The sequence below is a fragment of the Anolis sagrei genome, chromosome 2 (genome assembly GCF_037176765.1).
Source record: "Anolis sagrei isolate rAnoSag1 chromosome 2, rAnoSag1.mat, whole genome shotgun sequence".
In the NCBI taxonomy this organism is placed as follows: domain Eukaryota; kingdom Metazoa; phylum Chordata; class Lepidosauria; order Squamata; family Dactyloidae; genus Anolis; species Anolis sagrei.
The window spans coordinates 263,560,982-263,575,175 of NC_090022.1; the positions used below are offsets into that span (position 1 = coordinate 263,560,982).

The 14,194-nt window shown below is 40.4% G+C and overlaps 1 protein-coding gene across 3 annotated transcripts in view; it reads left to right on the top strand.

Moving 5' to 3' along the window:
* Positions 1-440: 440 nt before the first annotated feature.
* Positions 441-14,194, top strand: part of HEXB (hexosaminidase subunit beta) — a 27,774-nt gene continuing 14,020 nt past the window's right edge. The window contains exons 1-5 of one of the 3 annotated variants that reach the window (XM_060761670.2): positions 441-736; positions 5,625-5,776; positions 9,172-9,237; positions 9,855-9,901; positions 13,120-13,230. In XM_060761670.2, the coding sequence (XP_060617653.2) occupies positions 525-736; positions 5,625-5,776; positions 9,172-9,237; positions 9,855-9,901; positions 13,120-13,230 (588 nt within the window). In that variant the 5' untranslated portion in view covers positions 441-524. The remainder of the gene's footprint in view (positions 737-5,624; positions 5,777-9,171; positions 9,238-9,854; positions 9,902-13,119; positions 13,231-14,194) is intronic. The other 2 variants (XR_010909345.1, XM_060761671.2) reach the window with 2 other exon arrangements.

Sequence of the window (14,194 nt, forward strand, 5' to 3'; positions counted from 1 at the left end):
AGTAAGTAAGTATAGACTCATATAATCCAGTTCCATGTTGTCTGCCATTCCTTTTAACTGCCATGGCTCAAGGCTATGGAACAGGCCTGGGCAAACTTGGGCTCTCCCTCCAAATGTTTTGGACTTCAACTCCCACCATTCCTAACTGCCTCAGGCCTTCTTTTTCCCCTTCAGCCACTTAAGCGGCTGAAGGGGAAAAAGAAAGGGCCTGAGGCTGCTAGGAATGGTGGGAGGGCCCAAGTTTGCCCAGGCCTGCTATGGAGGGAGGGCCCAAGTTTTCCCAGGCCTGCTATGGAATCATAGGAGTGGTAAGGCTGGCAGTTGACAAGGGTGCCCTAGGCATGCACTACTTCCCCTCGGAAGGCAGGGGGCGCCGTGCCCTTGGGCGCGAGGCAGGCGGTGGGCGGGGCCTGCTCCCCCTCAGCGCTGCACCAGGGAGCCTGTCACGTGACAGGGCTGCGCGAGCGCCAAGAGGGAGAAGCCGCAGCAGCAGCAGCAGCAGAAAGCGCTGAGGAGAAGGAGTCATGGAGCTGCAGCTGGTGCTGAGGGCGCTCCTGTGGGTCTCGGCCGCCCTGCTGGCTTCTGCCTCCCCCTTCGGCTCCCTCTGGCCCCTGCCCCGCTCCGTGTCCCTCTCGCCCGACCGGCTGCAGCTCTCGCCCAGGCGCTTCCAGATCACCCACGGCCCGGGCTCCTCGGCGGGACCCGGCTGCGCCTTGCTGCAGGACGCCTTCCGAAGGTGAGCCCTCCAAGGAGCTGCACCTGCCTGGCGGTGGAAGAGGAGGGATCAGGGGGATCCGGATAATAGTTTTCTCCCAACCGCAGTTCACCTCAGAGGGAAGCAGAACTGGAAAGAAGGAGAGAGAGATGGGATACAAATAGGGTGCTAATAATAATAATATAGTTTTTATTAATCTCAACTACAATTCCTCTCAGAGTGAAGCAGAAGTGAAAAGGAGAGAGAGATCATGCAAATAGGATGCTAATAATAATAATAATAATATAGTTTTTTCTCCCAACTACAATTCCTCTCAGAGTGAAGTAAAAATGGAAAGGAGAAGGTAAAAGGGAGAGAGATCATACAAATAGGATGCTAATAATAATAATAATGGCCAGAATCACTGGGTTGTTGTAGGTTTTTTTGAGCTATATGGCCATGTTCTGGAGGCATTCTCTCCTGACGTTTCGCCTGCATCTATGGCAAGCATCCTCAGAGGTTTTTTCCTCGTTCCCACACACCTCACTACTTCTGAAGATGCTTGCCATAGATGCAGCGAAACTTCAGGAGAAAATGCCTCTAGAACATGGCCATATTGCCCGAAAAAACCTACAACAACCCAATAATATCGGGGTTTTCCTCCCAACTACAATTCCTCTCAGAGTGAAGCAAAAATGGAAAGGAGAAGGTGAAAAGGAGAGAGAGGATCATACAAATAGGATGCTAATAATAATAATAATAATAATGGCCGGAATCACTGGGTTGTTGTGGGTTTTTTCGGGCTATATGGCCATGTTCTAGAGGCATTATCTCCTGATGTTTCGCCTGCATCTATGGTAAGCATTCTCAGAGGTTTTTTCCTAGTTCCCACACACCTCACTACTTCTGAGGATGCTTGCCATAGATGCAGGCGAAACGTCAGGAGAGAATGCCTCTAGAACATGGCCATATAGCCCGAAAAAACCTACAACAACCCAATAATATAGGTTTTTTTCTCCCAACTGCAGTTGCACTCAGAGTGAAGCAAAAATGGCAAGGAGAAGGTGAAAAGGAGGGAGAGATCATACAAAAAGATGCTAATAATAATATTATTATTAATAATAATATAGTGTATTTTTTTCTCCCAACTGCAATTGCACTCAGAGTGAAGCAAAAATGGAAAGGAGAACGTGAAGGAGAGATACGATATAAATAGGATGCTAATAATATTTATTTATTTATTTATTTTTATTTATTGCATTTATTGACCGCCCCTCTCAGCCCGAAGGCGACTATAATAATAATAATAATATAGGTTTTTTTCTCCCAACTGCAATTGCCCTCAGAGTGAAGTAAAAATGGAAAGGAGAACGTGAAGGAGAAATGTGATATAAATTGGATGCTAATAATAATAATAATATAGTTTTTTTCTCCCAACTGCAATTGCCCTCAGAGTGAAGTAAAAATAAAAAAGAGAAGGTGAAAAAAAGAGAGTTATGATACAAATAGGATGATGATGATGATGATGTTTTTCTCCCAACTGCAACTCCTCTCAGAATAAAGCGGAAATGGAAAGGAGAAGGTGAAAAAAAGAGATTATATAAATAGGATGCAAATGCTAATATAATAATACTATAGTTTGAAATGGGCTCTTGGAAAGGAGAAGGTAAAAGAGAGACATGATCAATGATGATGATGCTAATAGTAATAATTTCCCTCCAACTGCAATTCCCCTCAGAGTAAAGCAGAAATGGGCCCTTGAAAAGGAGAAGGGAAACATGGCAGAGCACTATCCAATATCTTAAAAAGTGGTTCCCAAACTTTGTCCTTCTGGTGTTTTGGACTTCAGTTCCCAGAATTCCTGGCTGTTGGGCAAACTGGCTAAGGCTTCTGGGCTTTGGGGGGCACAAATCTGGAAGACCAGAATTTGGGGATCACTGAACCAGGCCTGCACAATCTGTGGTCATCCTGGTGCTTGGGATTTCAACTCCCAGAAGCCCTAGCCCAACTGTCCAATGATCAGGAATTCTGGGAGCTGAAGTCCAAAATTTCTGAAGGGCCATAGGTTTTTGACACTACTTTAACTGACACAGAATAATGCTGTAGAATTCTGGGAGTTGTAGTTCAGTGAGGCACTAGCATTCTTTAAAGGAGGTTTGTCTGTGATGGATGGCATTCTCTTTCAGTGGAAGTTGGGGAACACTTTCCCCATAAATACAAGAGTCACAGTTAAACAATTTTAACTCTGATTTCATGTAAGATGTTGTAACATATTTGGAGAAATGATAGCTATTAAAAGCTTGCAGCAATGCTGGTGATGTGTTGAAGCAACAAGGAGAGTTGTGTCATGCTGAATATCTGTCCTCCTGTTGAGAAAAATTGTGTAGGTGAGTGGATTTGGCAGGAATAACATCTCTCACCTATATGGTGAGATACCGTGACAATTTTTGCACTGTCCTACGTGATTTTCAAAAGAACAAGGTTGTTGTCCGTCCTCTATCCACCCCCATAAAACACTGTACATAATCAGAATGGCTGAAGTGTCTGTTCTCAGTTGTAAACTGAACATTGTGTGATTACTAGAACTAATATGTAGAATATATAATATCCATAAAATGATTTTAAATTGCAATGCTGAAAACTTTCTAACACTCTTTAAGGAACCACAGGGATAGTAGCTCATTAGTGGTACTTGTTTTCTTACACACATAGCTGGTAATTACACAATAGTTTGCCCTGAAATAATTTTAATATCCACCTCCTTTGAGCACAAGAGGTTGTTGAACCACTTCATTTACCTTGAAGTAAATGCCATTCAGATCAGCCTTCCGTTAAGAGATATTTGCAGCTACACTACTCATTTGCTTAGAATTAAATTTACAAATCAGTTGTGTGTTTTTATTACTGTATTTGGCATTGAATGTTTGCCTTTTGCTTTGTAAGCCGCCCTGAGTCTCTCCGGGGAGAAAGGATGGGCTAGAAATAAAGTATTCCTATTATTATCATTTCTTCTATAAAAGCCTCTCTAAATCTTTTTATTTTAGCCTGCCCTCAGAATGACAACGGAATGGTGATGATGATAACAACAACACTTTATTTTTATTCTGCCCTGTCTCCCCAAGGGGACTCAGGTACACATACATGGCAAACATTCAATGCCATTTTGGATAGATAGGACAGAGACAGATAGAACAGAAAGGAGGTATGTTGTGTTGACGTCCAGCTTTTTGGTGCCTTGATGTTTCTGTTAGTGGGCCAGAAAAGGTTACTTAGTTATGCTGCAGAATTATAGAAGTATGATACCACTTCAACTGCCATTGCTCACTGCTATGAAATTCTGAGATTTGTAGTTTTGTGAGATACTTTGCCTTCTTTGTCAGAGAGCCTGGTGCCACAATAAACTAGAAATCTCAGAATTCTATATGATTGAGCCATTAGGGATAAAGTGGGGTCAAACAGCTATCATTCCGCAGTGTAGCTACACCCAAAAGTAAGCATACTTCACTAAGTGAACCTTGAGCTTGTTTGGAGGTTCTAGCAGGGGGGCGACCCTTAGACCTAATGAGTTTGTGCAGGACTGTGTCCCTCTTCTCTTGAGCTGCTCATTGACCATAATAAAGTGAACTTCAACTCACTTAGTGATACATGAATAGCATGAATGAACATCCGATGACATAGGGTGTGAACAGAGGCATTCTACAAACTAGGAATTTATCATGATCAGGTGACAAACAACATGATAACCTTTGAGTTGTGATGAAGGGAGCTAGTTCTAGTCATTCTCCACTATTCATGCTGAAAAATGGAAGCTTGCCTCACAGCTATAATTCCTGAGGAAACCATCTATATTCAGGGGCTGCCATTTCCAAAGACAAAACATCTGCAAAATCATATTTTCCAAGAGGTGTTTCAGGTACTGTAGGCACCTCAGAGTGATAGCTTTTATGACCCAGCTCAGCACATTTATTGCCTTTCTCAGTAGGTAAAAAGGGAGAAGTCTCTGAAAGTGTTTTGCAGATGGTGTGTGTGAGGCTTCCATGCAAGTGCACATCAAATCTGACTCACAAGCTACGGTTTGCCCTTTTTTAACTTCTCTTTAACACCCAATTTCCAAGAATCTCAAGAAGCAAAAAATAACATCAGCGAAAGCAATAAGAATAATAAAAATAATTTTAAAGTACTAAAATTTCATTAACTGCCTTGAACATTTTAAAAGGCAGTTTTATTCCAGTCAAAACAATTTAAAGTCACACATTCAGATTTCTCTGAATTCAAATAGTTTGTATAAAAATTGTGTTTTCAGTTGACACTGGAATGATGTCAGAGTTGGAGTAATTGGATTCACTTCACAGTTTTATTGTTTTCTGAACTGGAATAGACTCAGCCTCTAGACTAGAGTATATTCTGGAGAATCTCCCCCACTTTTGGACATAGAATTATAGAGTTGGAAGTGCTTTAAAGATCATTTAATCCATCTTCCAGTTCAGGAATGCCAGTAAGAAAACATCCAAACATCCACTTAGGACCCAACCATACAGCCATATAACCCAGAATATCAAGGCAGAAAATCCCACAATATCTGAGTCCACATTGCCATACATTCCAGTTCAAAGCAGATAATGTGGGATTTTATTCAGCTGTGTGGAAAGAGCCTTAGGACTCAAATAACCCAGTTCAAAGCCAATATGGGATTTTCTGCCTTAATATTATAGGTTATATGGCTGTGTGGAAGGGCCCTTAGAGACTTCATGCAAAGAGAAGAATGCCATCTTCCAAAATACTTTATTCCACCGTCAAGCTACTCCCAGAAAGTTCTTTCCAATATTTAAACAATTTCTCTTTCATTTTAATTTCACCCTGTTTGTTTGGGTCCTATATGTACTTGTAGGAAGCTGTCATCAAATAATGTCTTTGTGATGTACACTTCCAGGTATTATGAATACATATTTGGGTATTCCAAATGGCAGAATCAAGATGAGAGCAAACTTATTTCTGAAGCAGAGCTGTCTTCACTCCAGGTCATTATCACTTCAGCAGATTCTGAATGTGATGCATACCCTACCCTTGCATCAGATGAAACTTGTGAGTATGTAAAGGTGCGGAGGTGTGTAGCCTTGTTGACTCATCATCTTTTCCATTACAACATTTTGACGATTCCTCTTTCCTTATATTAGTTTATTATATTACAGGCATTCCCCGAATTATAAACAATTGACTTACATATAATTCATAGTTAAGAATGGAGGTGAGACTTAAAAATGTTCCTGTTCAACTTACTTACAAATTCAACTTGAGAGCAAACCTACAGAGGTTTGACCTCACAACCTCTGAGGATGCTTGCCATAGATGCAGGCGAAATGTCAGGAGAGAATGCTTCTAGAGCATGACCATATAGCCTGAAAAACCTACAATAACTCAGTGATTCCAGCCATGAAAGCCTTCAACAATAGATAGAACCTATCTTGTTTGTAATTTGGGGACTTCCTGTACTAGGCACTGTTTTCCTCACATACATAGCTGTCTGAAATCATCCTCTTATGTAACGGTTTGTTAGGTGAGTAGCTAAAGAAATCAATTTGATTCACCTCCAGAAAAGATCATGACTTATATTCCCGGTAAACAGGATTAATTGTGCTGTGTTTGACGCTTGTTAGCATTGCATTAATTTTGTGTAATCAGTCAGATGGTTGAGTCTCCAACTTAAATAGAAACTCACATTGTCATAAGACTCACATTGTTGATCAGCGTTTCTCAACATGGGGGTTGGGATCCCAGGGGGGGTTGCGAGACGTTTTTAGATGGGTCACCAAAGACCATCAGAAAACATATATTTCTGATGGTCTTAAGAACCCCTTTGACAAAGAAGGCTGAAAGTTCCTCTGCCTGTCCTTCTCTTTCTTTTTGGAAACAGATGGCAAATCCTCCCACCAAAAGCTCTCCTCAGTGGTGATTGGCCAGCGTCTCAGCTGACCTCTCAGCCATGGGGAGAGCTGTTTCTGAGACTCCTATTTGGAAGGGGAGAGCAGGCAGGCTTGGCGCACGGTGAGGCAAGGGAGAGAGTGTGAGGCTAGAGGGAAGCTTGTGCCAGCGAGTTTAGCCCAATTCTACTGTTGGTGGGGTTCAGAATGCTGTTTGATTGTCGTGAACTATAAATCCCAGCAACTAAAACTCCGAAATGTCAAGGTGTATTTTCCCCAAACTCCACCAGTGTTCACATTTCGGCATAGTGAATAATCATGCCAAGGTTAGTCCAGATCTATCATTGTTTGAGTCCACAGTGCTTTCTGGATATAGGTGAATTGCAACTCCAAAACTCAAGGTCAAGGCCCACCAAACCCTTCCAGTATTTTCTGTTGGGAGTTCTGTGTGCCAAATTTGGTTCAGTTCCATTGTTGGTGGAGTTCAGAATGCTCTTTGATTGTTAGTTAACTATAAATCCCAGCAACTACAACTCCCAAATGACAAAACCAATCCCACAACCCCACCAGTATTCAAATTTGGGCGTATCAGGTATTTGTGCCAAATTTGGTCCAGTGAATGGAAAGACATCCTGAATATCAGATATTTACATTATGATTCATAACAATAGCAAAATTACAGTCATGAAGTAGCAAAAAAATAATTTTATGGTTGAGGGTCACATGAGGAACTGTAGTAAGGGGTCGCAGCATTAGAAAAGTTGAGAACCACTGTTGTAGATGAACACATGTAGGACTAGAATCAATGTTGCAGAGCACATTGGGCCTATTCACCTTTCCAGTCAGTTCTTCTGCAATGTCCCGTCCCCCAAAATGGTAAGGTTTTCTTGAGCCTTAGGTACATTCAGTTTTCTAGAACTAGCTTTCCCCCCGAAAATATTATTGTACTTTTACAAAATGTGTTCCTCTTTCTTCAAGGATAGTATTATTTTGACACTCAAAATGCCAGAAATAAAAAAAACATGGCTTTGCTGTGTCCTGTCAATTACATTGGATGTAATAGTCAAAGGTGTGGATTGGTCATTTTGAATACTATCTTCTAAAGGGGAATAAGATTTCACTTCCTGTTTCGCTTGCATTTTTGTTTAACAATGTTACTCACTGCGGTAAACAGCTTAGAGCACATCTATACAACTTTTATCTATATTTGGCAGCCCTGTTAGTCAAACTGACATTTTTAAAATGTGAACTGGGCTAGTAAAAGAGGAAGTCACAAACAGTTGACTGATTCAGAGAAATCTTTGTTTCTAAGAGTCTGTTTGTAGTCAGAGTGGGCAAATAGATCAAGAGTTGCATACAGCTTCTGTGGCTCATGGAACCTCTGTTAGAGTTTGTCAAAATCTTCCTTGCCTAGGTAGGGGAGTTTTTTAATAGTGTAGATCCAGATTGTGTTTGCTATTCATCTTATTGGTAGGGACCAACTTTCCCCCTGTTAGTTAACTATTTCTTGCATTCCAGCTGAGTTGCAACAAAGGGACTGTGGAGAAGGTGTTTGACCCCCGCCTCCCTTCCATCTGCCTCTGATAATCCCCCTCCCCCACTTCCTGTGATGTTACTAAGTCTAAAAAAAGAACAAACAAGTCTGCAGATACTAGTCTTCATGTCAATGTGTTTGTGCTGGAAGATGTAGTAGATGTGTGATTGTGTGAGATGTAGAGGGCGACTCCAGTGCTTCTCACCCTGACTCTACCCAGACAACTCCTGAAAGTAGCCATATTAATCCATTAAAAAATCCACAGGCGATCCTTTATAAAATACCAACTACTATCGCAAAACAATATGAAAAGTTTTTTTTTCCTCCAGAACTCTGCACCTGTGGTTTTCAAACTGTGGGGCATAACTTTAGGAGAGTGCAAAATTGCTGAGGGGATGCAAGAAGCATTAGCCTTTCAAATACAGGCTGCAAGTAAAAATAAAGTCACACGCAAGTAAAAATAAAGTCAAATGAGGGAGGGCTCAGTGTCCACAAAGGAGGTCGAAGGGACTAAAAAAAAATAGAAAATAGACACGGAGAAGCCTCAAAGTTCAAAAAATGTGGCCAAGTATTTTAAGTCATGAGGTCTATGGAATCTCAGTCCCAGGACAGTAATAGTAGCTTTAATCTATCACTGGTGAGTGGATATTACATGCATCTAGAGCAGTGGTTCTCAACCTGTGAGTCCCCAGATGTTTTGGCCTTCAACTCACAGAAATCCTAACATCAGTTAAACTGGCTGGGATTTCTGGGAATTGTAGGCCAAAATACCTGGGGACCTGCAGGTTATGAAACACTACTCTAGAGTATAATACAGAAGTTCACTGTGCTTAAAAATACAAACTTGAAGTCACAGAAACCTCTCTGTTACCATGGTTGCAGTCTGGCACATTGACTTCAAATTGGTGTAAGTGGCCATTATGCCAGGATTGCGGCCAAAATATTTGGAATTATTTCCCTGAGAGCTAAATGTGTTTCATAACTGTTATTACTCAAAACCAATTTATGTCACTTTTCTTTTAAAGATCAGCTCATAGTTTCAGGACCCACAGCTGTACTGAAAGCAAACAAAGTCTGGGGAGCATTAAGAGGTAAGTTATAAAACAATAGGTATTCTGTTGATTCAAATCTGGCACCCAGCCTCCTCTTTCCTCTAGTAGCTATCTAGATACAATAGAAGATCAAAGCTTCTCACATGACTTTGTTCCCCAGGAGTTGCCATTTGATGATTACTGTCATTTAGCTTGAATATACATGTTTGTAATGTGTGATGAAAGTTAATTTTTCCCCATCTCACAGTTGTAGCTCATGGCTGAAGTCAAATTAACTTGATTTGTGATGATACAGATTCAGTGTGGAACTCAAGTAATCTTATCTAGCTTTTAAAAAAATTAACCCCAATGTTTAATTGCACGAATCATCCCAGTATTTGTGTGATTAGGTAATAAAATCATTACATTTTGTGCTGATTTTGTTAGCCTCTCCTTGCATTTAAATGAGGTGAATTTTTTCTCAAAAATCCACACCTTCTCTGTTCAGCATAAGGAAAGAACACATGTTCTAAATCCACACCTTTCCACCACCGACATTGTCTCCAGTATCCTTTTGGATGAGTTTTGAATGTTCTTTAGTTCTGTTCCCTTCAAATGCCCAAAGTAATTATTACATTACTTTAATGTTAATTATTGTCTCTTTATTTGACTTGCAGGTTTAGAAACATTCAGCCAGTTGATAAATGAAGATGATTATGGAACTGTGAGTATTTAGACTACCACTGCTAATTTAGTTTTGTCCTCATATTTGGGCTTAGGGCCTCCCACACAGCTATATAACTCAGAATATCAAGGCAGATAATCCAGAATATCTACTTTGAACTGGATTAACTGAGTCCACACTACCATATAATCCAGTTCAATGTGGATTTTATGCAGCTGTGTGGAAAGGGCTTTAGTCACTGCCATTAATGATTTCAAGCATGTCTGTTATGTGCTGTATAATGTATAGAATGCATTCTGTATAATAGTTTGTGCTTTGCTTCAGAGACTTTGAGAAGTCTGGAGTATGACAAACATGCATAATTGTGTTCCTCAAATATTGACTAGAATATGAGTGATGAATGCCTCCTGAGACAGGAAAGCATCCCTGTTGTACAGAGCCACACCACACTCTTGCTTTGAAATCCTTCTCCTATAAAAATGTTTGTCAAGTTCTGGAAATATGTTTGTTTCTATGCTGTCTGTAGATTTACCTACACCACCCCACTTATTTTTCATTGGTATGTCTAAAACATTTTTTTTTTTACCAGAGACCACTTTGACCAGGGACCACTCTCTAACATTAGTACCAAAAGGATTACAAATCGGTTTTTGGTCAACTTTCAATTTGGTTGGGTTATTTGGAGTGCTGATTCAGAAAATTGCATTGGCTAGATCAAATGAGCTCTAGTTTCTGATACAGAACATATGCCATCCAGTAGTCCCCATCTGCATGCCCACAGAAAACCATATTTTTATAAGCCTCAGCACTATAAGAGGGTTTCATGAGACCAGTTGCTCTCATTGCAACAGTGTAGTAATGGTGAGGCTGCGGACCATATTTTAGTTCTTGCGGACCACTGATGGTCCACAGGTCACAGGTTGGGAACTACTGGTCTAAAAGGTCTAAGTTGGTATGTCATTTAACTACATAGTATAATTCTGGGGAAAGGAGTAGAATAGCAACTCTCCTGATTTTAGGGTACATGGGTGGAACTGCATCTGTTGAATCTTTCCTATTGGAATAGGAAGGAAAATAAATTCAAATATTTGTCTTGTAGAATGGAATTCTAAATAGATATGATGACGATCTTTGATGACATATCATCTTGAAAATTTTCATAAATATTTTGGGAATTGAAGTTACTATTAATTTAATGTCTGGAATGTTGTGTGGTTTCCGGGCTGTATGGCCGTGTAAAGGGGTACAATTAGCGATCTTGATTTACATGTGTTGAGTGGGATCCACCCATTAGCATGTGAATAACCATGAAGATAGCATAGTCAACTAGTGAAGGCTTCTGCATAGAAGTAGCCTGGCCTTCATTCCTTTTGAATTGTTTCCTGCCTAGAGACATCCTTTGAATCAGTTTTATTTTTATTTTTTTTTGGTCGTGTCAGGAGCAGCTGCTCCTGTTGTGAGAGAATTGGCTCAAAAGAAACAAACGCCAGACTACTTCTGTGTGAATGGCCTCATTAATTGACTATGTTATATTCATGGTTACTCACATGCTAATGGGTGGATCCCACTCAACACATTCAAATCAAGATTGCTAATTGCACCCTTCACACAAGTTTAACAGACAATGGTTCTTTCTCCCACTCTGAACATCCCACAGGTATGTATACTGCACTTGGTTTACTACAACTTGCTGTTCTGAAGATGCCAACCACAGATGCAGGCGAAACAGCAGGAGAAAATGCTGCCAGAACTTGGCCATACAGCCCAGAAACCACACAATGCCCCAGTGATTCTGGCTGTGAAAGCCCTTGACAATACAATTATTTATCTGTTTAGATTTACTGAACACATTTCTTTTGGAAAATGTGAATCTCCATAACCATTTGGGAAATGGGATTCATAACCCTTTTGGAAAATCACTGGTCAAATGAGCTTTTGGAAATAGAGTTTCAGAAGTGTTTTTTTAGTTGCCCAAAAACATCTACTCTCCCTTAAAATATATTTGCCTTTAAGTCATGCTCTCAAGAGACAAAATAAACAGTCTTCTTTAAAAGTAACCGTTGGTTTACTCACAAACTTCATGTATACATACAACATACAAGGACTTTGTTTATGAATCCAATTACAATAGGATTTTAAGTAGTTTCTCCATGTAGGTTACACAGGGCATCTTCTTAGAATCAATAGTCCAAAGTGTGTCTTTGTTTTGAGAGTCTAATAAATCTCTAAACATACTGTTCCTGCAGTGAAGTCTAAACTAAACTGTTCCTACTGAGGTCTAAACTGTACTCACTGCTTCTGATGTAAACAATAAACATACACTGGCTTCTAAAGGCATCTGCTTGCTTCTACTCTCTCTAAGAGTCTTTGTTGTTGTTGTTCATTCGTTCAGTCGCCTCCGACTCTTCGTGACCTCATGGACCAGCCCATGCCAGAGCTCCCTTTCGGCCGTCACCACCCCCAGCTCCTTCAAGGTCAGTCCAGTCACTTCAAGGATGCCATCCATCCATCTTGCCCTTGGTCAGCCCCTCTTCCTTTTGCCTTCCACTTTCCCCAGCATAATTGTCTTCTCTAGACTTTCCTGTCTCCTCATGATGTGGCCAAAGTACTTCAACTTTGTCTCTAGTATCCTTCCCTCCAATGAGCAGTCGGGCTTTATTTCCTGGAGGATGGACTGGTTGGATCTTCTCGCAGTCCAAGGCACTCTCAGCACTTTCCTCCAACACCACAGCTCAAAAGCATCTATCTTCCTTCGCTCAGCCTTCCCTAAGGTCCAGTTCTCACATCCGTAGGTTACTACAGGGAATACCATAGCTTTGACTAGGCGGATCTTTGTTGCCAGTCTGATGTCTCTACTCTTTACTATTTTATCGAGACTGGACATTGCTCTCCTCCCAAGAAGTAAGCGTCTTCTGATTTCCTGGCCACAGTCTGCATCTGCAGTAATCTTTGCGCCTAGAAATACAAAGTCTGTCACGGCCTCCACATTTTCTCCCTCTATTTTCCAGTTGTCAATCATTCTTGTTGCCATTACTGTCTTCTAAAAACTAAAATGGAGTCCTGAACATGCCTAGATCTGATCACATGGTTTGCAACCTCTCCCACAATAAAGAAGTTAGGTAAAATTGCAAACCAATACACACATACAATACAGTAAGTGGAGGCTTGAGAAGGTTAATATTTCCAATAATTTCTCCCCTGTTCATTTCACAGTATCCTGCCCCAAGTATCATTTCTCTTCTTTTTTGTTTTCATAGTTTTTTATCAATAAATCTGCTATTACTGATTTTCCAAGATTTTCCCATCGAGGAATCTTGATCGACACATCAAGGCATTTCCTGCCCTTGAAAAACATCTTTGCTAATTTGGTAAGTTGACAGTTGCTTCAGATCCTCACCACTCCTCTGGGTTTTAGAAATAGCGGTTCTGGACATTATAAATGAAATAAAATAACTAAGTAAATGGTTAATGTTACAATTATAAATGAAATAAAATAACTAAGTAAATGGTTAATGTTACAACAAATCACAGCATGTCAATTACAAAATGTGAGAATGTCCTACAGTATTAGGCTGTTTGTTATCCAAAGCATTATGCATCTATATCTCTCTTTTCCCCAAAAAGAAAACCTGGATATTGGAGAATATTTTGGTCGTTAATTTGTTATAAAATATATTTTAAACTACCCACATCTCTACAAACAGGCTACAAATGAGGATGAATAGATTTAAATCAAACTATTATAGCTATTAAATGCTACTATTCTGAACATATTCAGTCTGTCTACTTACAGTAGTTGAACAAAGGGTGCATTGATACTGTAGAATTAATGCAGTTTGACCCCACTTTAACTGTCATGGCTCAATGCTATAGAATCACGGAAGTTGTACTTTTACAACAACTGTAGCCTTCCCAAATAGTGCTGGTGTCCCACCAAACTATATCTCTGAGGATTTCATAGTAGTGGGCCACGGCAGTTAAGTAGTGCCAATCTGCATTAATTCTCCAATATAAATCTACCCAAAATTAAGCTGGTGAGGACTTGAATGGAAGACCTTGATACCAGATACATCCAGGAATAAAATTCTGCCAAACCATTGCTGCCTGTCAAAGTTGACAAAATGGGTCCAGATTGATCATTGGTCTGGCTAAGGGTACATCTACATAGTAAAGTGATGCAGTTTGATACCCCTTTAACTACCACAGCTCAGTCTTGTGGTATCCTGGGATTTGCAGTTTTTTTGAGGCATTAGCATATTGTGACAGAGAAGGCTTGTAAAACTTACAACTCTCAGAATTCCATGGCATTGAGCCATGGAAGTTGAAGGGACA